The following is a 25,579-nucleotide window of genomic DNA, read 5'->3' on the forward strand; positions in this document are numbered from 1 at the left end:
CAATTTAGGCGGAAAAAGCAAAACGCACAACCGATGTGTGTGGCGAATTTTGAAATTTTTTTTAGCAAATTAATTAGTGAGAAAAAAATGCCATTGAAAAAGAATAAAAATATAGAATAAAATAGTAGCTTAGGTGAAGAAAGCAAGACGCATAACCGCTATATGTGTGCCGATTTTGAAAATATTTTTAAAAAATTAATCAGCGAGAGAGAAGAAACGTCATTGAAAAAGAATAAAAAAAATATAATAAAATAGCAACTTAGGCAGGTAAAATAAGGCGCATAGTTACTGTGTGTGATAAATTTTGGAAATATTCTCAATAAATTAATCAACGAGGAAGAATGAGCACCATTAAAAAAGAAGAACAAAGAAAGAGGTAACTGAAAAACATAAGTATTTTTATCCAATACTAATTCAAAAATTCCAGTTTTGCAAAGTTTTATAAAGGGTCCTATTTCTCATAAGTTTGGTACCGAAAGTCCTGTTTTTGCAAATTTCCCTTTTGGCTTTGATGACACTCACTGTGAATGCAGGCCTTAAACCCCAGACAACTTTGATGCGCTCTTTCATCCCCAAAACCCTACAAAATTGCACATTTCCCCTCCTCACCGTCACTGGAATCCTCCTCCGTGTTTTTCGCCCAATCGGCCATTTCAGCTCAACCGACGCCCGAACCATGAGCTCCTCCTCCTCGGGCTCGGGATGCATTTTCCAGCTGAAAGTCGATCCGCTCACCGGTAACTCAGAATGGGTTGTAATCGAAGAACACGAAGCTCCCGATCCTTCTTCTTCTTCTCCTCCGCAGCAACCCTTATTGGCGACGACATCATACCTCGACATGCTCAATGACTCTCCCCGCAACTCAGCCTTCCGCCAAGCCATCGACAAGACCATTACCAAACCGTGCCATGTTCTTGATATTGGGTACTTTTACTCCAATCCATCTCATACATAAATATTTCTTAAGTTTTAATAAACTCTCTGATTTGGTGAACTATTATGGTGATGCTTACTCGAAAATTAAAATTTGAATTAAATGTTATCGCTTCACAAATTTGCGCTCAAGAAGGAGACGGAGAATGATAACCATGTTTGTGTCGGCTAGTTTTTGGTTATCGCGTTGTCTTGGATTGTTGAGACATAGAATGTAGCTCTTCCTTTAATGGTTGGTTGGTTTTCCTGAATTGTGATAGAATAAGTATTTTGCAGTGCCGGAACTGGCTTGTTATCGATGATGGCTGCACGAGCTATGGACTCTGTGAAGTCAACATCATGTTTGAGTTCGGAGGGAATGGTGACAGCATGTGAGTCATACCTTCCAATGGTGAAGCTGATGAGAAAAGTTCTGCGACTCAATGGTATGGAAAATAAAGTACGTTTAATCAACAAGCGGTCCGATGAACTAGAATTTGGCGCAGATATCCATTCACGTGCAGACATTCTTGTGAGTATTCCTCTCTCTTTGTACTTTATTTATTCTATTTCATCTGTTCACGAGCTCGGTTCAAACTTGCCTCTTATCTCAGACGTTGTCATTTCATCTTAAAATATATCAATTTTTCTGCATTATCTGCTCAAGAGATTAGCTTATTGTGTATATGGTAGATAACAACCTTTGATGGCTGAGAAGCTGAATGTAATGACTAGAAATGATGATAATTTAGAGAGAAAAAAAGTATACCTTTTATCAAAACTAAAGCATTAAATATAATTTCTTAGTTGTTATGCTAACATCACATGGAATTGATCTTATTTTCTTGCTTCCTCTGGCTAGCATGCACCTTGATATTTGACTATGATTCCCGGAAGTCCCTTTGTTTCTGATTTGCCTTTTTTTGTTTCCTCCTTTTTGTTTTAAGTCATAAACAACCGTTCAGTTTTATGATTGGAATGCTATCTAACATGCAGCTGAGGTTACTGTATCACAGAACCATGTGATTACTATCATTTTTTGACAAGCAATAACATTTCCATATTAGTTTATAATAGAATGACGTATAAAAGCTAAAATTTATGCATATAGTTGATATATAGTCCTTCCCTTTGATATGCAGGGTTCATCCCCTTAAGATGCTGCCTTTTTTATACATGCTTCTTACCTATCAGGTTTTTTTTCCCCTATATATGAGCACACCATGAATCATATTGCATATGTTAAAAAATGTCTAATTATGGTTTAACTGTGAAGATAAACCAGCCCGTGGTACCTGGTTCTAAAATGAAGTTTATATAGAGTTAAAATGTCTCAGGAGAATATAAGAGGTTGAGTTTCTTCTGCAAGCCAGTGACTGGGTTTGTATGCTAATGGTTATAGTTTTGAGGATATTTTGCCAGAATTACTGCCCTGATATTGCAGCATTAGCAACAACTGTCTTTGACTCTTTGTTCTAACTGTTAAAGCTTAAAGAAACAGGATCAAATCATGAAAATATTTCTGGCCAATTTTTTGACAAAGCACTCAACCATCTATATATATCTTGCACGTTTAAATTCCAGTGCCTAAGAGGGAGACTAGGGCTTCACTTCCATAGTGCATATTCCATGTTAAAGGTCGTACTTTAAATTGGAACATATGATCTTTTGGCATATGCCACTGTATTTGATTCCTTCTCTTCAAACTTATGAAGTATAAGATCTTAATGCAGGTCAGTGAGATACTTGACTCAGAGTTGTTGGGTGAAGGATTAATTCCAACTTTACAGAATGCACATGACAATCTATTGGTAGAAAACCCGCAGACAGTACCTTATCGAGCAACCATATATGGCCAGGTGTTTGACATCAATGTTCTTTTTTGACAAGTAAAAACAAACATGTTTTTTTAATCTTCCATTTATCGTCAGTTAATCTTCTATGGCCGCATCTCATTGTCCATACCTCTTTCTTTCTCATCTGATTGGACATTTTATTTTGGTATTGTCAAAACTAAGAATAAGTACTGTACATCAGTTATAATTATTTAACTTATAGTGCAGGAACCTCCATGGTTTCTAATTTACTCCCCAATTTATTTGTAACGTTGGTGTTAGTTACTCAAAAAGATGTGTTATACATGATTAAGATGGTTTGGTGATGTGAGAAGAAAGCCAATAGAGGCTCTTGTCAGGAGATTGGATGGAATAAAACAAGTATTTAAGAAAAAAGGTAGAAGAAGACCAATAAAAACTTAGTGTGAGATTCTTTAAATATGATACGAGTTATAAGGGTCTTTGTCACACTTCTTTTTGCCTGTAATATGATTGACCATGGACCCCAAGTTGAAACTTAAGGAACACAAAGGCTATTATCCATCATACTTCTCCATCATTAAGACCTAACATTGAATTATATAAACTTCTCTCACCATTACATGAGTAGCAAAATAAAGAAAACATGATAGTCCTAGAGAGTCTACTAATAGTCGTTGATCTGAATCATTTTTGAACATCTTGTTGATCACTTGAAAAATGTTAGATGGAGTAGTGAGCTCACAACTCAGGGAGGGTCATATGCATTTAATAGGTCATGTACAAAATATTGCATTTCATATGCATACGATAAAATATTTTTTTCCAAATATTCTCAATGCAACAATTTAAATTGTCATGTGATGTAGCAACTTGTGTCATCTCCTACTGTTGAGCACAATGGTCCCATCATATCATTTAACCACATTCTATCCATATTATCTTAAATGTTTCTCAATATAACAATTTTCAATCTATGTTCTCAATTTTGTTTGCAATATTTATCATTTCATGTTTATATCAAATAACCATTGAGAATATCTAATATTATGTCAAAACATATTATAAACATGCATGTGAATAACTTTTCGAAACGCACATACTGCAAAATAACCACTCACTTGACTCTCATGCTATATTATCCCAGCTGTCTATTCCTCTTTAACCTGATCATAATAAATCCATATCAATGCAACCTTATTATTGAGAAAACCTAGTCTAAATTCATTTTGAGGGTCTTTTATGTCATTTTCAAAAACTTTAGGGCTGCTTTATAATTTTCAAAAAACTTTAGGCTTTTTCTGTAAGTTTTAGAAATTTTGGGGGATATTTCTATTATTTTCAAAACTTCAAGGCCATTTTATGTACTTATTTGACATTTTACTGAAATGGTCAGGTTAGCGGGTGAAAATGGGTAATTGGGTCGAAATTGTTTTTTTTTTTTTTTCTTTGTGTCCTTTATTTGATTTATCTTAACTGAAACCCAAACTGAATTTGGCTTAGGGCATTTCAAGTTAGATTATGGCTCTGATACCAATTTGTCATGAACCTAGGGTTTTGATAGGAAATTGGAAAAATTCGAGGGAAATAGAACAGGAAATAAGGGGGAAAATCAAAAGAAATGAAGGAGACATCAGAAGGACGGAATGTATTCAGACAGAACAGAAAACAGGGAGAAATTAAAGGGAAAACAGAGGGAGATCGAGTGAGAATTGATGAGAGAGAAATCAGAAATTCTGTTTATCATTCAACTGTGTCCATTCTCAACTCATCTAGCCTATTTATAGGCTGTTAACTGAAAGGTACAAACATGAATAGAAACCTACAGTATAATATAGTAATGCATTTAACTAACTACTTTTATATTTACAATTATAGCCTTGGGGATCCTTGGGGTTGTGACAAACGACAAACTAATCAAAACCCTGCTGTCTTTCTTTGCAAATAGCTCTTCTTTCTCTCTCACTGGTTTACTATCAGTTGCCTTGGTTCTTCAAAATTTGTCGAGCTGGTGTTTATAGAAACCCCCCAAAAATTTATTCTCGTCTTAAAACACAACCCTTCACCCCTTAACGTCTCCAATGTTTGACCTCTTGTTTGCCCTAAGTGGAAACACCCATATTCAATTGCGAAACCTGAATTGCAACACTTGATTATCTGGTTTTTACATTGCATCCTTTAGCAATCTCTTAGGTGTTATAATCTTGTAAAAGATAAGGCTATAGATAGAAATGACTAGCGCCTATAATTCATGTAGACGAACCCCACATTGGGGGATTAAGGGCTTTTTTTCTTTGGCTGAGGATTAAGGTTTTGGTATGTTGTGTTGGTGTCACTTACTCCTTTGGAATTTTAGAAGTTACAAGTCGTTCTATAAAACCTCATCTACGACCTCCACCACTTTGATAATGAAGCATGAATAGGTGGGTTAATATTTCATATGAACATCATCATCAGTTGTAGCAGCAATTGCACCTTATTTACCAAGTTAGGGTTAGTGGCATGGCATTCATAATGTCAATTGACTCTAAATGTTGCATTGATAATACAATCCACACAAACGAACAATGTGACAAAATTTTACAGTGGATGCTCTTATTAATGCAACCCTCTAGTGAGGAATGATGAGATAAAGTTCCAACACCATCGTTTTATGGAGAAGTTTCACGAGATGGCAATGAATGATAATAATTAATTTTTTATTGAACTTTGCTAAAAAATAAAAACATGCATGAAGCCATGACACCATCAAATATATTTAGCCAATTCTTACTACAATAAAATAAAATAAATACGTCCCCATTGCATGAGGCTCTTTGCTTTGGTGAAGGTTGGGAGAGGGTCATATTTGTTTGTAGTCTTCTCTTTACTTTTTCATTTTCTTTTCTTTTCTTTTTTTGAGAAAAGATTGTTTCTACAACTATTGTGCAATAAAAAAAAGGTATGTAGTTGTGCAGATACTATAAACAAAGATGTGTTTTATTAGACTTGGAATACTTACACTACTTCATTAACATATAATAAACTAGTTGTACATGCAAGAAGTTGGAAAAGTATAAATTTTAGGTTACAAGATGCTAATTATAGATCATTTGGGAAAATGTGATAGAAATCTTCAGTGGAATAGAATGATGTTAACCTTAGGACTCTTAGATTATACCCTTAGGCAAGAAAACCCTCTCCAACACTCATGGATGCAGGGGAATTATAAGAATAGAAAAATGAACAACAGAAAGAAATTAACAGAATTGAAAAGATTAAACCATAAAGGAGACACAACAGATTTATCCTAGTTCAAGCCAATTTAATTGGCTCTACATCTAGCAGTCCAACACCTCAATCGAGCAGTTTTATTGAGAAGAAACTGATCAGTACAAAACCCAAGCCCTCATACAATTCTATCGCTCAAGTACAATCCCTTGTTCACTCCAAAAAAGCCCAAGAACTCAATACACAAGTCTCACTTCCTCTAGAACAAAAGTACTCACAATAGTAACTGAGAACTTGAAAAGAGAGAAGATGATGCTAGACTGCTGCCTTGCCCTCTTATTTATAGAGGAGGCGGAACCCCTTTAAAACTAACAACTATAGGGAATTTACAGTTAGACCCCAAAGTTTACATTAATTACACTTTGGCTTAAAAATCCTTAATTGCCTAATAGCTTCCATTGATCTTCCAATCGGAAAAACTCTAGGCAAACCTCAACAAAACTCCACCATTTGCCTTGAGTTCTTCATTCGATAACCAAAAATCCTGCTCTCCATGTGAGTGATAGGTGTTAAAGGTTGTCTCGAGTATATGGTATAAGAAGAAGATGATGGCAGTAGCAGTGACTGATGGCAGTTCGCTAGATTTCATTTTGAAGTATTAGATATGTTGGACGAAATTCAAAGTTGAAGATCGTTTATGAAGGAAAAGGCCATTCGGCTGTATAGATTGAATTGTTGTAACTTATAATTTAAAGTTTGAATGTGTATGTTTAGATTTTAGGTTATCTCTATAATTTAGGAGATAGAATTTCCTAAGTTTTAGGAGATAGAATATCCTATCTCATCTCCTATTTTCTAGGAGAAAAGATAAGGATAGGTAGAGTATTTAACTTCTTGTTCTCGGCTCATTTAGAATTATTCAAGCATTATTTTTTCTTGCTTGTTTCATGGAATCAGAGCCTAGCTTAAGCCTCAAGTAGTTTTTTTTTTGCCGTTTGTTTTTCCCTTTTTTGAAAAGATCATGGCTGATGCAAACCAAAACCCTACCCTTACAAAAACTTCAGCCACCAGTTCCCCAAGTTTTGTTCACCATTCGGCTCCTTCTCAATCCTTTCCTAACATGTCTAGCCATTCAATCGACAATCACTCACTACAAATTACTCACCATAAGTTAAATGGGAGTAATTTTAGGGAGTGGTTTCAATAAGTTTTATTGGTGATCAAGGGCAAAGGAAAAGCAGGATATTTGACTGGTGCGACTCCAGCTCCTTTGCCAACAGATGCCTCTTATGGCATATGAGAGGCAGAAAATTCAACCATCATGGCATGGTTGATAAATTCCATGGAGACTAGGATTGGAAGGACATACCTCTTCCACAAAACAACCAAGGAGATTTGGCACTCGGTGCAAGACATGTATTCAGATTTGGAGAATTCATCTCAAAGCTTTGAGGTAAGGTCAGCTATAAGGAACACCAAACAAGGTAATCTAAGTGTTACAGATTATTTTAATACTTTGGTAGAGTTATGGCATGAGATGGATTTGTTTTATACTATTACTTGGGAGAGTGCTGCTGATAGTGTTAAATACAACAAGATGATTGAAAAAGATCGGATTTTCGATTTTCTCCATGGACTTAACAGTGATCTAGATGAGGTACGTGGCAGGATCTTAGGCACTAAACCTCTGCCCAATTTAAGGGAAGTTTTTGCAGAAGTTAGAAGAGAAGAAAGCCGTTGAAAGGTTATGCTTCAATCGATTGCTGATTTGACTAATCAACATTCAGCCCTTGTTACTGTTAAGCAAGGGGATTTTGGTCAAAAATATTCCAGGAGAGAGAAGCAACGGTGTGATCATTGCAAGAGACCATACCACACACAAGAGACTTGTTGGAAGATCCATGGCAATCCAGCAGATTGGAAACCAAGGAATAAACGAGAAGGCAGCAGATCAGCCTATGTGGCTGTTGCATCTGGTGAAGATGGGCCAAAACCAGGTGGGGAAAAAGGATTAAAACTAGACCTAAATTTGATAGAAGAACAAATACAGACATCGTACAAGTTACTTAGTAAAGGAACAAGATTGGCTGATTCCTCTAATTCTCAACCTACAGCCTCCGTTGCTCTGCAAAGTAACCCTTACTACTCTTTACTGTCAAAACAGATTTCTAAGGATGTATGGATAATAGACACAGGGGCATCTGATCATACGTCAAGTTCTATGGAATGTATGACCGAATATAGGCCATGTAGAAAGCTGATTGAGATTTCTATGGCTGATGGTTCTACCTCTCCTGCTTTGGGTCTTGGTAAAGTGTGTATTTCAAAGTTAAAGCTTGATTCAGTTCTATATGTTCCAAGCTTAAGTTACGACCTGTTATCTGTGAGTAGGATTACAAGTGACATGAATTGCAAAGTAATCTTCTTTCTATCCTACTGTTTATTTCAGGACCAAGCCTCGGGGATGATGATTGGTAGTGCTGAAGCTAGAGATGGCCTCTATTGGTTGCCCGGGAACTCATTAGAAACTGCTCATTCGAATAAATTTGTTTTCAATGTTAACGCTAATGCCAAAGCTATGTTATGGCATAAGCGGTTAGGGCACCCTAGTTTCCCTTACCTTAAATTTTTGTATCCCCAATTCTTTATTAATAAAGATCACATTTTTTCATGTGAGCATTGTACTCTCGCAAAATAGTCTAAGGTCCATCATTCCATCCAATCTTACAAACCCTCATCTCCATTCCATCTAATCCATAGTGATATTTGGGGCCCCTCTAAACTCCTAAATATTTCAGGTTCTAGGTGGTTCATAACCTTCATAGATGACCACTCTAGAGCATGTTGGGTATACCTTATGAAGGAGAAATCCGAAGCTAGTGGTATCTTCAAACGATTTCATCAATTTGTTGTAAATATGTTCCAAGTTTCAATTCACATTCTTAGGACTGATAATGGGAGGGAATATTTTTCTCATGACCTAACCAATTACTTGCTTGACCATGGGATTTTACATCAAAGCTCTTGCCCTTACACACCACAACAAAATGGTGTGGCCGAACGGAAAAATAGGCATCTCTTAGAAGTTGCAAGAGCAATGATGTTCACAACCCATGACCCTCATTCCTATTGGGGGGAGGTGATTCTTACAATACCTTTCCTTATAAACCGTCTACCCTCTGAGACCTTGAACTTCAAAACCCCCATTGATACCTTTTGTACCTTATATTCTCATGTTCCTTTTCTCCAATCTTTTGTGCCTAAAGTGTTTGGCTATGTTGCTTATGTTCATAATCACAGTCCTTCTTGTACCAAGCTCGATCCCAAGGCTGTAAAATGCCTCTTCATTGGTTATTCTCTTACCCAAAAAGGATACAAGTGTTACAGTCCTATGAATCGAAAATACTATATTTCCTTCGATGTTACATTCTATGAGGATATTCCCTACTATCAGTCCAACTCATCAATGGATCCTACCACTGATCCACTTCCTACTCCCACTCTTTCACTGCCAGTGTATTCTCAAGGGGGAGAAATTATTAAAACCTCTGATAACACACTAATAGTGAAATCTTCTCCTACAACAGCAGCTACAGCTCCAGCTGACCCTAAATTAACCACTGATTCTAACACAGCAGTATCTAGCCATTGTTCTGGTCAGAACGATACCAAACTAGCTAACCCTTTGTTTGTTTATTCCCGACGACTAAAAGACCAAACTAAGCTGCAGCAGTGTCAATCATCTCTACCAATAGTTGCTGGTCCTTCAGAAGACGTCTACAGGACTGAAGAAGAATGTTTGAAGGACAACCCTAAAACAAGGGAAACTCTCAGCAAGGAGCATGACACTAGCAGTGATGCCACTTGAGGACGGGCTGGATTGGGCAATGCCCATAGCTCTACGAAAGAGGGTAAGGTCCTATGCAAAATACCCACTAAAAAATCATTTGACCTATGCTAAGTTGTCTCCTAAATTTAGAGGGTTTATTGCCAAAGTTGACAATATAGTTATTCCAAAAGATATCTAAGGAGCAATGCAGGATCCTAAATGGAAAGTAGTGGTTATGGAGGAAATGAAGGCCTTGGTGGGAAATGGCACTTGGGAAATAGTGAGGAGACCTTTAGACAAGAAGATAGTTGGATGCCGATGGGTATTTACTGTGAAGCATAATACTGATGGTAGTGTTGAAAGGTATAAAGCTCGGTTGGTGGCCTAAGGGTTCACTCAAACATATGGGATAGATTATGAGGAGACATTTGCACCTGTGGCTAAGTTGAATTCTATCCGGGTAATCCTTTCTATTGCAGTAAATTTAGATTGGCCACTATTTCAATTTGATATTAAGAATGCATTTCTTAATGGGGACTTAGATGAGGAAATATATATGAGGATCCCACCTGGTTTTGAAGGGGAGGCTGGCATAGGAAATATGTGCAAGCTAAGAAAATCTCTATATGGATTAAAACAGTCACCTAGGGTATGGTTCAAAAAATTCAGCATGATCTTAATTCGATTTGGGTATCAACAGGGACAAGCTGATCATACTTTGTTTGTGAAAACCACAGAATATGGGAAGAAATCTATTCTAATTGTTTATGTTGATGATATCATTGTAACATGTGATGATCTACAAGAAATTGAAGCCTTAAAAGGGAAGCTGAAGGCGGAATTTGAAGTCAAAGATTTCGGGCTTATGAAATACTTCTTGGGTATGGAAGTGGCTAGAAGTCAAGAAGGGTTATTTGTATCACAAAGGAAGTACACCCTGGATTTACTAAAAGACACTGGGATGTTGGCATGCAGACCTACTAGCACTCCACTAGACAAGGGTTGGAAATTAAGAGAAGAATAGGGTGATATTCCGGTAGACAAGGAGAGGTACCAACGCTTGGTGGAAAGGTTGATTTATTTGTCTTTGACTCGGCTTGACATTGCCTATGCAGTAAGTAAAATAAGTTAATATATGCACTCACCCACACAAAGACATATGGATGCAGTATTTCATGTACTAAGGTATCTTAAAGGAACACCTGAAAAAGGATTAATGTTTCGAAAAACAAAGGAAAAAGGAATTGAAGGATTTGTGGATGCAGATTGGGCAGTTCAAATGAGGGCAGCAGGTCAACAATGGGATATTGTACCAAGGTATTAGGAAATGTGGTGACATGGAGAAGCAAAAAACAATCAGTGGTGGCCCGCAATAATGTTAAGGTAGAATTCCGAGCGATGGCTCAAGGAATATGTGAAGTGATATGGTTAGTGATATGGTTAGAGAGGCTATTGAAGGACCTAAAGATACCCTTGGCTCAACCTACAAAGGTATACAGTGATAGTAAGTCGGCAATAAGCATGGTAAAGAATCATGTCCAACATGTTCACATGAAACATGTGAGGATAGACAAAAGTTTTATAAAACGAGAAATTGAAGAAGGAGGGATAGTCTTATCTTATATTCCCACCAAAGATCAAGTAGCAGATGTGTTCACAAAGGCTATGGTGAGACTGGGGTTCGAATTTCTGATTGGCAAGCTGGGAATGATGTGCATCTACTCCATAGTTTGAGGGGGAGTGTTGGGCGAAATTCAAAGTTGAAGATCGTTTATGAAGGGAAAGGCCATCCGACCATGTAGATTGAATTGTTGTACTTATAATTTAAAGTTTGAATGTGTATGCTTAGATTTTAGGTTATCTCTATAATTTAGGAGATAGAATTTCCTAAGTTTTAGGAGATAGAATATCTTATCCCATCTCCTATTTTCTAGGAGAAAAGATGAGGATAGGTAGAGTATTTAACTTCTTGTTCTCGACTCATTTAGAATTATTCAAGCATTATTTTTTCTTGCTTGTTTCAAGATAGAAGTTGTAACCCAAACTGTAATTAGTTATAGTTTGGGGGTTAAATTATAAATATCTAATAATATTCATTGGAATATCCACCCACTATTATAAATAGAGGGCAAGGGGTAGCAAATGGAGAGAGAGTTCTCATTTTTTTGTTTGTAATGAGAGCTGATTGTTTCTGAGAGAAAGGCTAGGTGATGTTAGCTTTGTAATTTTGGGAGAAAACAAGTGGGGCGCTAGGGAATAGAAGGGAGAGAAGGGCCACTACTATACTGATCGATTTCTGGAAATAAAGACTGCTCTCGGGAGGATCTTAGAGGCTGGATGTAGTGCCAATTTAGTTGGCATGAATCAGGATAAAAGTCTGTCTTCTTATATGCTTTGAATGTTTTCTTTCTTGTTCTGTTCTTACTTAAATTCTGTTCTTTATTGACTGTTTGTGTTGTGGTGTGTTGGGCGGTGAGTTGTGAGTGTTTGGAGGGGTGTTTGATCGGTTTCTTAGAGGGTTTTAAGGCTGCCAGTGCTCCTAATTCAAAACAATGGGAAAAACCTGATCAAATCAAACACACAAACACATCAAAGAAAACAAATCAATGCTGTAAAACATATCAATGGACCACCTTTGGATAAATTTCAGCTGCAATAACTAAACCTGCAACTCTCATTAGATATTATCCTCTCAAGGGATTTCCTAATGAATAACTTTTCCTAACATTAATATGATTGATATACTCCATGGTGGGACTAAAGACTAAACCAAATCCATACATGATGTTATTCCTTAATCCCGAAGGTTCCAACCTTTCACACAGCATTTCAACACCAGTGAACCTCTCTTGGAATTGAACTTAACATTTGCTAGACTTACTCCTAGTTCCCAAAACCGGCATTTTTTAGGATTTATCACTGACTTTCCTTATGATGTTTGCTTCAAAACAAGACTGCTCAACTTCTTTTCTTAACTCTCCTCTATTTCCAGCTTAACAAAGGGTATGCTTGAGATTTGGGTACTCCTAGGCTGCCATGAGCTGTCCTACTCCTATTCCAACCTCTATGCCTTATCTTTCCAGCTTCTCTTCCTTCCAACAATCCCAAACACTGAACTACCACCTCAGCTACACCTTGAGATTCCCATTGGATAACTATCAATGAAGCTGCCTTACTTTTCCTAGGCATATCATTGAAATTGACACAGCTATCCCATGCACTTAATTTACCCCTTGGACTATCACAATCTTATATCTTACCTAGGGGATTATAATCACACCTAGAGAGACCTTCTAAGCAACCAATCCTTGCTTACCTTTCCCTCTAGCCTATTACCCTTGGCTACACTATAAGATCACTTTTCCTTTAATTTTCCTTATGAATAATTAGCTGTTTGAGACACCTATTTGATCCTAAGTCAAGCCTTTATGTGCTGATATACCTGATGACCATTTGTCTAGCCTTTCTCCCTAGGCTTTCCCACCCCCGACATTTCCTTAACTTACAAATAGACACTTACACAGCACTCCACCCATTTAACCTAAGGGATCTTCCACCTAAGTCCAAGACTCTCCCCAAATTTACATGGCTCCATGCCATTTATTTGGACATGAGTGCAGCCCTCTTTCTTATACAAGGGGCTCTATATCCCAGCCTATCCTTAGCGCTCAAGACAGTGCATAAGCATCTTATAAACCCAAATTTCCATACCTCACCGGAACCTAACTTAAGACCTATCACTACCCATCCTAGGCAGCACACCAAACCTTCTATTCCCTTGCTCATTTCCTACAAGATGATTCTTCTTCCCTTTCCTTGCTTAATCTGGACTTTTGATCAATAATGGCTACACCATACAAGAACACACTTGCACACACCATTTCCCCTCACTATTCACAAGGACCCTCACTGCAAGAGCCAAAACTATCTTAAACACTAGCTTCCTTTTATGAATATGATTAAATTTTTTTTTCAGATTCCCTTTTTGCTATACCCTGGTTCATAGGTTAGTTTCGGACATCCCAAAGGATTCTCCTTGCTGGCCAGCATTCCAAATTCCATCCCTTGGCCTTGGAATCAACCAATTCCATGTCCTATTATTAGAGTTTTCCCTCATAGATAAGAACCCTAGCTTTTGTAAGACCTAGGCATACCTATTACACAACTCCACAACACCTAACCCTTCACACCAGAAGCAATTTCCAGCAAGCTTAAATTCGATTCCAGCCAGCTCAAATATGCTTGGGAATTCCTTAGGGACATGCCATCTTCACTAGGTACACTTTAACTAGCTCCACCATGAGACAAAGCCTAGATAGGTACCCCCTAGATCCTAGAAACTGATCTCCAATGGGTTTTTGACATATACAAGGTCTGTTTTGGAGACTTCTACATTTGGTAACCTTACCAAACTACATGGTTTCTATTCCTATACACCTGTAAATTTTCCCCTCCCCTAATATCTCTAGCCTTAGAGATGTCAAAAAGGCCGGGCAGCTCAGGACGGGCCAGGCTATGGATTGTTCAAATAGGTCGAGCTGGGCCCGGGCCCCAAGAGGGGGGCCAAGCTGGGCCAAAGAATTTGGGCCCCCGGCCTGGCCCATCAAAGGCCCCAGCCTAGCTTGTGGCCCATTGGGCTTGGCCCGTTGGGACCTTATGGGCCAGGCCCATGAGGCTCTTATGGGCCTGGCCAGTTAGGCCCTACGATTAACAGAAAATCATTTATCAAAACATTTCTATATTTTTTTGTAAATGGACTATCATTACTTGGAATGTTGAATTGTGAAAAACAAGTTCATAAAACTAGTAAACCTACTAAAGTTATCCAATAAAGATCCACGGCTGATGTCAATTTCAACACATAATTATGGCTTGATGTGGAGTTCGAACAACAAGGGATCGAGTTAGTAGATGAATCAAGTGAAGATGATGTTGATGACTACTTGAAGTCACTTTACCTTTGCAATTTTGTACTATTTTTTTTTATTTAATCGAAAATATGTAAAAATTTAATTTAACTATTGTACTCCCTCACCAATTAGTATTGGCAATCACCATTTGAGTGATGAGAGTTTTTTTGCTAGCCGCAAGATAATGATCTTGCTGCAACAAGAGATTTAAAAATTTCCTACCTCTAAAAAAAGGCTAAGATTATTAGGGATGGTTGCTAGCTCATGTAAAAAAGCTAAAAAAACTATTTTATTGAACTTCTTCAAGTGATGGCTTGAAGAGAGAGAAGTAGGTCATTTGTTTATCGAACGGCTTGAACCTCTATAAATTGCAGTGTCCCTTGCTCAATTTTTTTTGTAATTGTGTTATTCTTTATTAATTTTTGATATTGGATGCTAAAAAATTTATATTTCACAATATATATAAATAATATATATGAAAAAATGTTTGGGCGTGAGCGTAACCCTTCATAGCGACGCGCTACACTGCCCGAGTGTAGTGTCAAGTGAGCTACGGCCGCTGCATCGACGCCCGGATGTAGTGATAAATGAGCAAGGGTTCCCGTATTTGCTTGGACGGATGTGTGTAAAGAAGTTAGTCCAACATCAAAATCAAAATCAAAACCAAAACCAAAAACAAAATCAAAATCAAAACCAAAAACAAAATCAAAATCAAAAACAAAATCAAATTCAAAGTCAAAGCCAAAAACAAAATCATAGATTAAGGATTGGGTCATGGAACATAGGAACATTAACAGGCAAAGCTATGGAAGTGGTAGATGTGATGATTAGGAGAGAGATTAATATTATGTGCCTTCAAGAGACGAGATGGGTAGGAAAAAAAGCAAAAATTTTGTCAGAAAATGGATATAAAATATGGTACACAGAAAATGATCGAGCAAAAAATGGAGTAGGAATCATTATGGATAAAAGTTTAGTAGATGAGGTAGTGGGTGTAAAGAGAATAGGGGATAGGATTATTATGGTGAAGGTTATTCTAGGAAGAATGACTATGAATATCTTTAATACATATGCACCACAAGCGGGGTTAGGTGAGGAGATAAAAATAAAATTCTGGGAGGACCTAGAGGGACTCATACAAATGATACCAAGAGGAGAGAAAGTGATTATAGGAGGTGACTTAAATGGTCACGTGGGTAGAGACGGAAACGGCTATAGAGAGGTACATGGAGGGTATGGATTCGGGAAAATTAATAATGAGGGTAAGTCTATTCTAGATTTTGCAATGGCATATGGGCTCATCATAACCAATACTAGGTTCAAAAAACGGGAGAAACACTTAATCACATATAAAAATGTCACATCAAGCACTCAAATAGATTACTTTCTCATGAGACAAGAGGACCGGGTATGTTATAGGGATTGTAAGGTGATACCAGGAGAGTGTTTGACTACTCAACATAGACTTCTAGTACTTGACGTCCAAGTAGGAAATTGGAAGAGAAAAAATCACATAAAACAAAATCCAAGAATCAGGTGGTGGGATTTAAAAGGGGAGAAACAACTAATCTTCAAAGAAAAATTAAGAGGTAGAAGAGAATGGAATGGAGAAGGACAGACAAACCAAATGTGGAGAGAAATGGCTAACGCCCTGAGAAACACAGCAAAGGTAGTGCTTGGAGAGACAAATGGTAGAGCCCCTAACCTTAAGGAGTCTTGGTGGTGGAATGAAGAAGTGCAATTGAAAATTAAAAATAAGAAAAATTGCTATAAGGCTGTATATCAGTGCAACAATGAAGAAAATCAAAAAAATTATAAAGAATCAAAAAAGGTAACAAAAAAAGCTGTTAGTGAAGCAAGGTCAAAAGCATACGAGAATCTATATAAACGACTTGATACAAAAGATGGAGAAAGGGATATATATAAATTAACTAAAGCAAGAGAAAGAAAAACAAGGGATTTAAATCAAGTGAAATGCATAAAAGATGAAAATCAAAATGTATTAGTGAATGAGGGAGCGATTAAGGAGAGATGGAAAGAGTATTTCACAAAATTATTCAATGATGATGGCGACACAAGAGTTAGGTTGGGACATCTTAGTAACTCCGAAGGGAACGTGAGCTATACATTTTATCGACGCATAAGTCCAAATGAAATAAGGCAAGCATTAAAAAAGATGAAAAATCATAAGGTGGTGGGACCGAATAATATACCAATAGAAGCATGGAAATGCATGGGAGAAGAGGGTATCTCCTAGCTAACGAAATTATTTAACGTGATTCTTAAATCAAAATAGATGCCAGATGAGTGGAGGAAGAGTACTTTGGTCCCTATATATAAGAACAAAGGAGATGTTCAAAACTGTGAAAATTACAGAGGAATTAAGTTAATGAGCCATACCATGAAACTCTGGGAGAGAGTAATAGAGCAGAGGCTCAGAAAAGAAACAGAGGTCTCAGAAAATCAATTTGGTTTCATGCCCGGTAGGTCAACAATAGAAGCTATATACCTACTGAGGTGCCTAATGGAAAGGTATCGGGATCATCAGAAGGACCTACATATGGTGTTTATAGATCTAGAAAAGGCTTATGATAGGGTCCCTAGAGAAGTATTATGGAGGGTTTTAGGGCAGAAAGGAGTCCGAATAGCCTATATACAAGCCCTTAAGGACATGTATCATGGTGCAGAGACAAGGGTCAGAACATGCGGAGGGGATACTGAACCGTTTAAAATTACAATAGAATTGCATCAAGGTTCTGCACTAAGTCCATACTTATTTGCTTTAGTAATGGATGAACTCACTAAAGATATTCAGACAGATGTGCCATGGTGTATGCTATTTGCAGACGACATAGTGTTGGTGGATGAAACAAAAGAAGGAGTGAACACTAAGCTTGAGTTATGGAGAAACAATTTAGAATCTAAGGGATTTAAATTAAGCAGAAAGAAAACAGAATATATGGAATGTAAATTTAGTAAGAATGCAAGAGTGGAGGATGTTATAATAAAATTGGAAGACCAAATCTTACAAAGAAAAGACCATTTTCGATATTTGGGATTAGTGATTCAAAAAGATGGAGAAATTCACGAGGATGTTACACATAGAATTAAGGCAGGTTGGCTAAAATGGAGAAATGCATCGGGAGTGTTATGTGATGATAAAATCCCATTAAAATTGAAAGGAAAATTCTATAGGACAGCTATAAGACCAGTTTTGTTGTACGGCTCAGAATGTTGGGCAGTCAAATACCAACATAAGCAAAAGACGAGTGTAGCGGAGATGAGGATGTTAAGATGGATGTGCGGTCATACAAGAAAAGATAAAATTAGAAATGAAGTTATTCGTAATAAGATAGGAGTAGTGCCAATAGAGTAGAAGATGAGAGAGATTAGACTAAGATGGTTTGGTCATGTGAGAAGAAGACCAAGAGACGCTCCTGTGAGGAGAGTTGATGAAATGGAACAATTAATCAAAAAAAGAGGTAGAGGCAGACCTAAGAAGACTTTGAGGGAGACATTAAAGTTTGATATGAAGTGTATGGATCTCAATGAAGATATGACAAAAAATAGAAATACATGGAAGTCTAGAATTCATGTAGCCGACCCCACATAGTGGGATAAAGGTTGGATATGTTGTTAATATATATAAATAATAACCATCAATATATTTAAAATTTTCAAGCTAAATTTTTTATATATTTGAATTATAAATAAACATTCTCCTTTTTATATGTGCATTATTTTTCATATCAATTCATAGGAAAATTTACAAGGCATATAGAATTTTGAAATATAAAATGATGAAATAATATTTAAAACTTAAGATAGAAAATTGTTTAAAAAGGAAAAAAAGAAAAAAATTAGTTTTTATATATGCATTATTTTGATATTCATATATGCATTATTTTTTAAAAAAAGAAAAAAGGGGCCGAGCTCAGTGGGCCAGGCTTACCAGGGCCTATGGGCCAGGCCCACTAGGCCCTGTGGGCTAAGGGCCCAGCCCGACCCTCTAGCCCACGAGCTAGCCCGGCCCGGCTCCCCTACAGGGTAGGGGGGCTGTGGGCCAGGCCAGGCCCTACCCACGGCAAAAAAGGTCGAACTGGGCCCAACTCTTTTAGTAAATGGGCCTACCCTTTTGACATCTGTACCTAGCAGCCTTAGATACCTTTCCTAGTCCTTGCTCACCATTGTGAGCCATCCTCAAGAAATGCCCTAACCTAACTTATCATGGGCTATCCTTAGTGACTGCAGCTTATCCACATAACCTGCAAGCATGCACCACATAACCTCTATTCTCGAGGGTTGCTTCCATCTCTCTAAGAGATCCTAGCAACTCTTAGGACTCTAATTCTCACTATCTAATTATTCCTGAGGACATTAGGCTTTCTATTAAAACAGGGACATATTTTACAGCTTCTAATAATTTGGAACAGCTCCACCATGTATCCTATTCTCCCATCTCCAATTCCCTTGACCTTAATTGTTGCCTGGACAACCTATTCCACCCCTCCACCATGACTCTTATATGAAAAATACATATTACCTATGATAAGAACATTCTAAACCTAGGCCCTATGCTACTTTTACTGCATGCCTAGAAAGAAAAAAAAAAAAACTATAGAACTCCTAAACTATCATAGCTGAATTCACTCATGGTGCTAGAACATTCGAGGCTAGATTTTTCTTGAAATTCCTTTTTCTTGTTTGGGCAATTCCTCTTAATATGACCCTCTTCATGACACAAGCAACACCTAACAGATCTCCTACTATTTCTAGACTTAGATCTTCCTCTACCCTTATTTCTTTGATCCCCCTTTTCTGGCCTAGAATAGAGATGTCAAAAGGGCAGGCTCGGCCCGGCCCACGAGCTTTTTGGGCTTTTTAAACGGGTTGGATCGGCCCATTTACTCAAAGGGTCGGGCTCGATTCGGCCTTTTTTGCAGTGGGTAGGGCTCGGCCTGGCCCTTAGCCCACAGGACCTAGTGGGCTGGGCTCAGTGGGCCGGCCCACAGGCCCTAGTAAGCCAGCCCCATCGAGCCCGACCCTTTTTTTTTTCTTTTTTTAAATAATGCATATATAAATATCAAAATAATGCATATAAAAATCATTTTTTTCTTTTTTTCCTTTTTAAACAATTTTCTATCTTAAGTTTTAAATATTATTTTATCATTTTATATTTCAAAATTCTATATGCCTTGTAAATTTTTTTGTGAATTGATATGAAAAATAATGCACATATAAAAAGGAGAATGTTTACTTATAATTTAAATATATAAAAAATTTAGTTTGAAAATTTTAAATATATTGATGGTTATATTTATATATATTACGAAATGTAATTTTTTTAGCATCCAATATCAATAATTAATTAAGAACAACACAGTTAAAAAAATAAATGAGCAAGGGACACTGCAATTTATAGAGGTTCGAGCCGTTCGGTAAACAAATGGCCTACTCCTCTCTCTTCAAGCCATCACTTGAAGAAGTTTAATAAAATAGTTTTTTTAGCTTTTTTACATGAGCTAACAACCATCCCTAATAATCCTAGCCTTTTTTTAGAGGTAAGAAATTTTTAAATCTCTTGTTGTAGCAAGATCATTATCTTGCTGCTAGCAAAAAACTCCCATCACTCAAATGGTGATTGCCAATACAGATTGGTGAGGGGGTACAATAGTTAAATTAAATTTTTATATCTTTTTGATTAAATAAAAGAAAATAGTACAAAATTGCAAAGGTAAAGTGGCTTCAGCTTGTCATCAACATCATCTTCACTTAATTCATCTACTAACTCGATCCCTTGTTGTTCGAACTCCACATCGAGCCATAATTATGTGTTGAAATTGTCATCAACCCTAGATCTTTATTGGATCACTTTAGTGGGGTTTTCTAGTTTTATGCACTTGTTTTTCACAATTCAACATTCCAAGTAATGATAGTCCATTTACAGAAAAATATAGAAATGTTTTAATAAATGATTTTTCGTTAACCATAGGGCCTAGCCCATAAGGGCCTCATGGGCCTGGCCCATAAGGTCGCAACGGGTCAGGCTGGGCTGTGGGCCCAAATTCTTTGCCCCGGGCCCCATTGGGGGGTGGGGGGCTTGGCCCTGCCCGTTTGAACAGTGACGGGCCGGGCCATAGCCCGGCCCTTTTGACATCTCTAGCCTAGACCTAGCTACTAGGGCATCTTGTGGAGAACTCTTGACCTCTACCTTTTGTTGCAGTTCCTTGGAGTTTAGAGCTCCAATTACATCATCTAATGAAAGGTTTTCCCTACCATGCTTTAGTATGTCAACAAAGGTCTCATAGGTCTTAGGCAAAGAGTGCAAGAGGATGAGGGCCTTGTCCTCATCATCATACTTAATATCTATGTTCTCTAGGTCCAAACACAACTTTGTAAAATCATCAATATGGTTATGCAATTTTTGACCTTCTCCCATTCTAAATGAGAAGAAGTGGGTTTTTAAGAACAACCGAGTAGAAAGGGTCTTGGTTAGGTATAGAGTCTCTAACCCATTCCATAGGAATAGGGCGGTGGTCATCTTGGATACTTCTCTTAAAACTTTATCACCAAGGCTAAGAATCAATGTATTATAGGCCTTCTCATCTATTTCGTCCCTCTGTTTAAACCTTTCTTGTTTCTATTCTGCCGAGAGGGTTTCAGGTAATTTTTCTTCCTCTTCTAAGGCTGATTTTAATCCTAAGTTCCCTAGTAAAGCTTTCATTTTAATCCTCCAAAGGCCAAAATCATTATGGCCGGTGAATTTCTCTACATCATTTCTTGTTGCAGCCATGCTTGAAAACAATAGGTAGATTAAATCAATAAGAAATATAAGGAAACCTTGCAAGAAAGCGGTTCTTGATCCTAGGGGTGGCTTTGATACCAAATTGTTAACCTTAGGACTCTTAGATTATACCCTTAGGCGAGAAAACCCTCTCATAAACCCTCTCCAACACTCACGGATGCAGTGGAATTATAAGAACATGAAAATGAACAATAGAAAGAAATTAACAGAATTGAAAAGATCAAACCAGAAGGGAGACACAACAGATTTATCCTAGTTCAAGCCAATTTAATTGACTCTACATCCAGCAGTCCAACACCCCAATTGAGCAGCTTTTATTGAGAAGAAACTGATCAGTACAAAACCCAAGCCCTCATACAATTCTGTCGCTCAAGTACAATTTCTTGTTCACTCCAAGAAAGTCCAAGAACTCAATACACAAGTTTCACTTTTTCTAGAACAAAAGTACTCACAATAGTAACTGAGACTTGAAAAGAGAGAAGATGATGCTAGACTGCTACCTTGCCCTTTTATTTATAGAGGAGGCGGAACCCTTTAAAATTAACAACTATAGGGAATTTACAATTAGACCCCATAGTTTACATTCATTACACTTAGGTTTAAAAAACCTTAACTGTCTAATAGCTTCCACTGATCTTCCAATTGGAAAAACTCTAGGCAAACCTCAACAAAGTGTAAAAGCTTGTTTGATTTTTGATCTTTAGTATGAATATGAATTGTGAAAGCGTGGCCTAACGATCCTTTAGGCCATTGGGATTTGAAGCTAAAGGTGTTATAAAAGTTATCACAGGGATAACTAACCAAATGGGGAGCCCATTGGTTGGTGCTAGGAGTGTGCTAATGCTAAGGCACGTTGTAGGTGTGCGTTGCTAAACACAATTGGGGCCTATGATCCACACCAATGGGCGCTTAGCCTAGGCTTAGGCCTTGGGTTTTGCTGCGCCTTCCTACTCATCAGGGATTGGCTGTTGCCTCAATGGTAGAGTATATGTCACACACGTTAGCACCATCCATTTTCAGGTCTAGTTGATTTGGCATATAAGTTGCTACGTTGTTTAGCTGGTTTTGACTTCCATGACCATCGTCTTGCTATCTAAATCGATCAACACCCTTTGTGAGTTCTAGGTTAGTGCGCAATTGGGCACTATAACTAGGCTTCTGGTTCATCCTACATTGCCAGTTAACTAGTTTGGACTTGACCTAAAATAATGGGGTATACCTTGCTGATGTCCATTAGATCTTCTAGATTGGTGAGTTATAATTGCTAGTTCTAGGATTTTACTTTTTGTTTAGAACAAGAGTTGTTCTCTTGAATCATTAACTTCCAACTTGTAAGAAGTTGGATCCAGACTTCATTGGGCATGCAAACCAGACTTGAGCATCCCTATCTCTCTTTTTACGATCTTTGTGGATTTTCCTTTGACAATGATTTATTGAGTGAAACCCATAGTCTAGTGGACACATTTTATCCCATTCTTAAATATTTCTTTACTTTTCTATATGAATTTATTTTCTTGTGTAGTTTTCTTCTAATTACATTTAGAAGTGCCAAAATGAGGGTGCTTTGGCAAAAGTAAGTTACCATTGTTTTTAAAGCTTCTATTTAACCCAAGCTATACCTTCGCTTATAGATCCCCTCTCCCATAGTAGAACTATGAGCCCCAATAAGGTGTAGTAAACCTCATATCATACAGTTTGTGCTCATAATAATCAAGTTAGAGCCCTCATGTAATATTAATAATAACTCAAAATGTCGTATTGAGTAATTGATATCTCATCACATCCATGTCATCATAACAGAATGGCACATTGATGTCAATATCTCTATACATGCCATATAGTAAATAGAGAAATAGTTACAATTTAGCAAGTGGTTAGCAAGACTCCTAGTGTCATGTACTTCCTATAATCAATGAAATTAGTGTATTCAAGAGCGTCACTTGGGTATCAACATATCTCAATGATAGTAGTATCATACCACAATCACTGCACATCAAAGGCTTGTATCTATAGATTTGAAATATTAAAGGAATGGGATTAAATCTCAACTGACTTAGTGGGGGATAGAAAGCATTAAGGTGTGAGGAAATAGAACTAAAGCAACAATTATTTAAGGAACACGTTAGACCAATAGAATAAATGGGAAAGAATATGTACCTGGTGAGGAACCACATATCATGATGACAAAAAATATACGCCATGATGGGATGAAACAAGGAACTAAGAATCCAACGTACCATGACAACATAATGGAGGAAAACAAGGAACTAAGAGTCAATTCTTTCGGCTTCTGGTTCACATTTAATTCAGGATGGTTCTGAAGAGCATGGTGGCTCTGTTGTCCTTCCACAGGTGGCTACAATTGTGTTGTTGGAGAATAGTTATACTCATCTTTTAAACTTGCATATTATTGATTCATTCTTTATGGCTAAAGAAACCTGGGAAGTAGGGAGGTTTCTTAGGCTGGTAGATAGAGGTAATGAGGAGGAGCTTCTAAAGGTACTGACTGATTAGGGAATTAACAAAAGAGTAGCCTAGCAGGCCGAGAAAAGGGATAAGGAAGATAGGGATATTTAATCAATATGAAGATTCTATCTTGGAATGTTTAAGAGACAAGTAGTCTTAAGAATTTGGCTAGAGGAATTCTAGTTGCTTGGAAATCAGATTCTTTTGAAAAGTCAATTAGGGGAATTCTAGTTGCTTAGAGGAATTCTAGTTGCTTGTTCTGAAAAGGTTAATTGGGGGGCTTCAATATGAGGTCTCAAGTTGTGACCAAAGTTGCTATCGGTGTTGGTTGTGACTCAGGTTGTAACCCCGACCAGGTCATGGAGACCCCAAGAGTTGCTATTGTGACTTGGCTACAACCATGGTAGATGTGACTGCACCGATGATGACCACTTAGTGATTTGGTCTTGATTGCAACCAAGTCATGACTAGCCTGGCAGTGATTGTGGTTGGCAATCATGAGGTGTTCCCATTAGGGGTGAAGGTCTGACCAAGAATATGATTATGAGTTAGCAATACACTGTTAAAGTTTTACCCACCATTGTTATTGAGTCTGCAAAGATTGAGAGAGAAGAAAGAGGTACCTAGACATTGATAATAAATGCTTCAACATCCCTAGCCATCATCAAGTGATATTTTCTTCTCCTTGATGTGTGTCGTACTTTATTGGTTTTGTAAGAGATGGGAAAGTGAAGAGATTCATTACTTTTATAGGGTATCAATTAGGGCAACTTAGTGGGTGGTCGAAATGATCTTCCTAATGGGTTTATATGTATGAGTGGCCCATTGGGTGATTTGGGCTATTAAATGGCAACCAAAGCCTAGTAAGTAAGAAATAAATCCAAGGAGATAATTATGATGAAAAGGTCCAATAACTAACAAATAAATTCGAGGAGATAATCATTGATGAAAAGGCCCAGTAACTAAGAAATAAATCTAAGGAGATAATTATGATGAAAATCATATTAATACTTTTTCTTTTTCAAATTTTTTTATATACTTAGTCCAAAAAATAACTGAACTAAGGAAGTAGGGGAATCCTGATGGGTTTCTTTATCTCACACATGATTATACAATAATATCAGCCACGTGACATGATTTGTTGTGCAACATTTGGACCTTTTGTGATTTGTTTAGATTACCTATGGGCATTGATTTGTAACAGATATTAATTGTATTTTTTGTTATATGGTTTGTTTGTACAGTTAGTTCATTGGTTGGTTAGTAGCGGTAGTTGACAGTTAGAGCAGGGCATTACATTTTATGTATTTAAACGCTGCAAGCAGCTTATTTCCTTTGAATGAGAACAAGGTATTTTTCATCTCCTTTGTCTCAATATGGTAATAGGGCAATAACTTGCTTCCCATTTCGCAATCCGCATTGTGGTTTTCTGGTCATTCTCTGGCGACCTCAACGGATCTTGCATTCTTCTTTGTTCGAAGTCTTTAGTTTCATTTTTCTTCCAAAATCCTGCTATTCGTCCATACTTGTTCTATGGCGACAACAATTCCAGATTTGTCCTCGTCGATGAGCAATTCAGACATCGACGATGGTTCAAGTCCGTACTTTCTTCATCATTCCGATAGTCCTGGTC

The 25,579-nt window shown here is 37.4% G+C and overlaps 1 protein-coding gene across 1 annotated transcript in view; it reads left to right on the plus strand.

Annotated features, from left to right (window-relative positions):
• The first annotated feature begins 486 nt into the window (after positions 1-486).
• Positions 487-25,579, plus strand: part of LOC127812686 (protein arginine N-methyltransferase 7) — a 39,721-nt gene continuing 14,628 nt past the window's right edge. The window contains exons 1-3 of the mRNA XM_052353190.1: positions 487-924; positions 1,210-1,444; positions 2,646-2,771. Coding sequence (XP_052209150.1) covers positions 512-924; positions 1,210-1,444; positions 2,646-2,771 — 774 coding nt within the window. The 5' untranslated portion in view covers positions 487-511. The remainder of the gene's footprint in view (positions 925-1,209; positions 1,445-2,645; positions 2,772-25,579) is intronic.

This window comes from Diospyros lotus, chromosome 11 (assembly GCF_014633365.1).
Source record: "Diospyros lotus cultivar Yz01 chromosome 11, ASM1463336v1, whole genome shotgun sequence".
NCBI lineage: Eukaryota > Viridiplantae > Streptophyta > Magnoliopsida > Ericales > Ebenaceae > Diospyros > Diospyros lotus.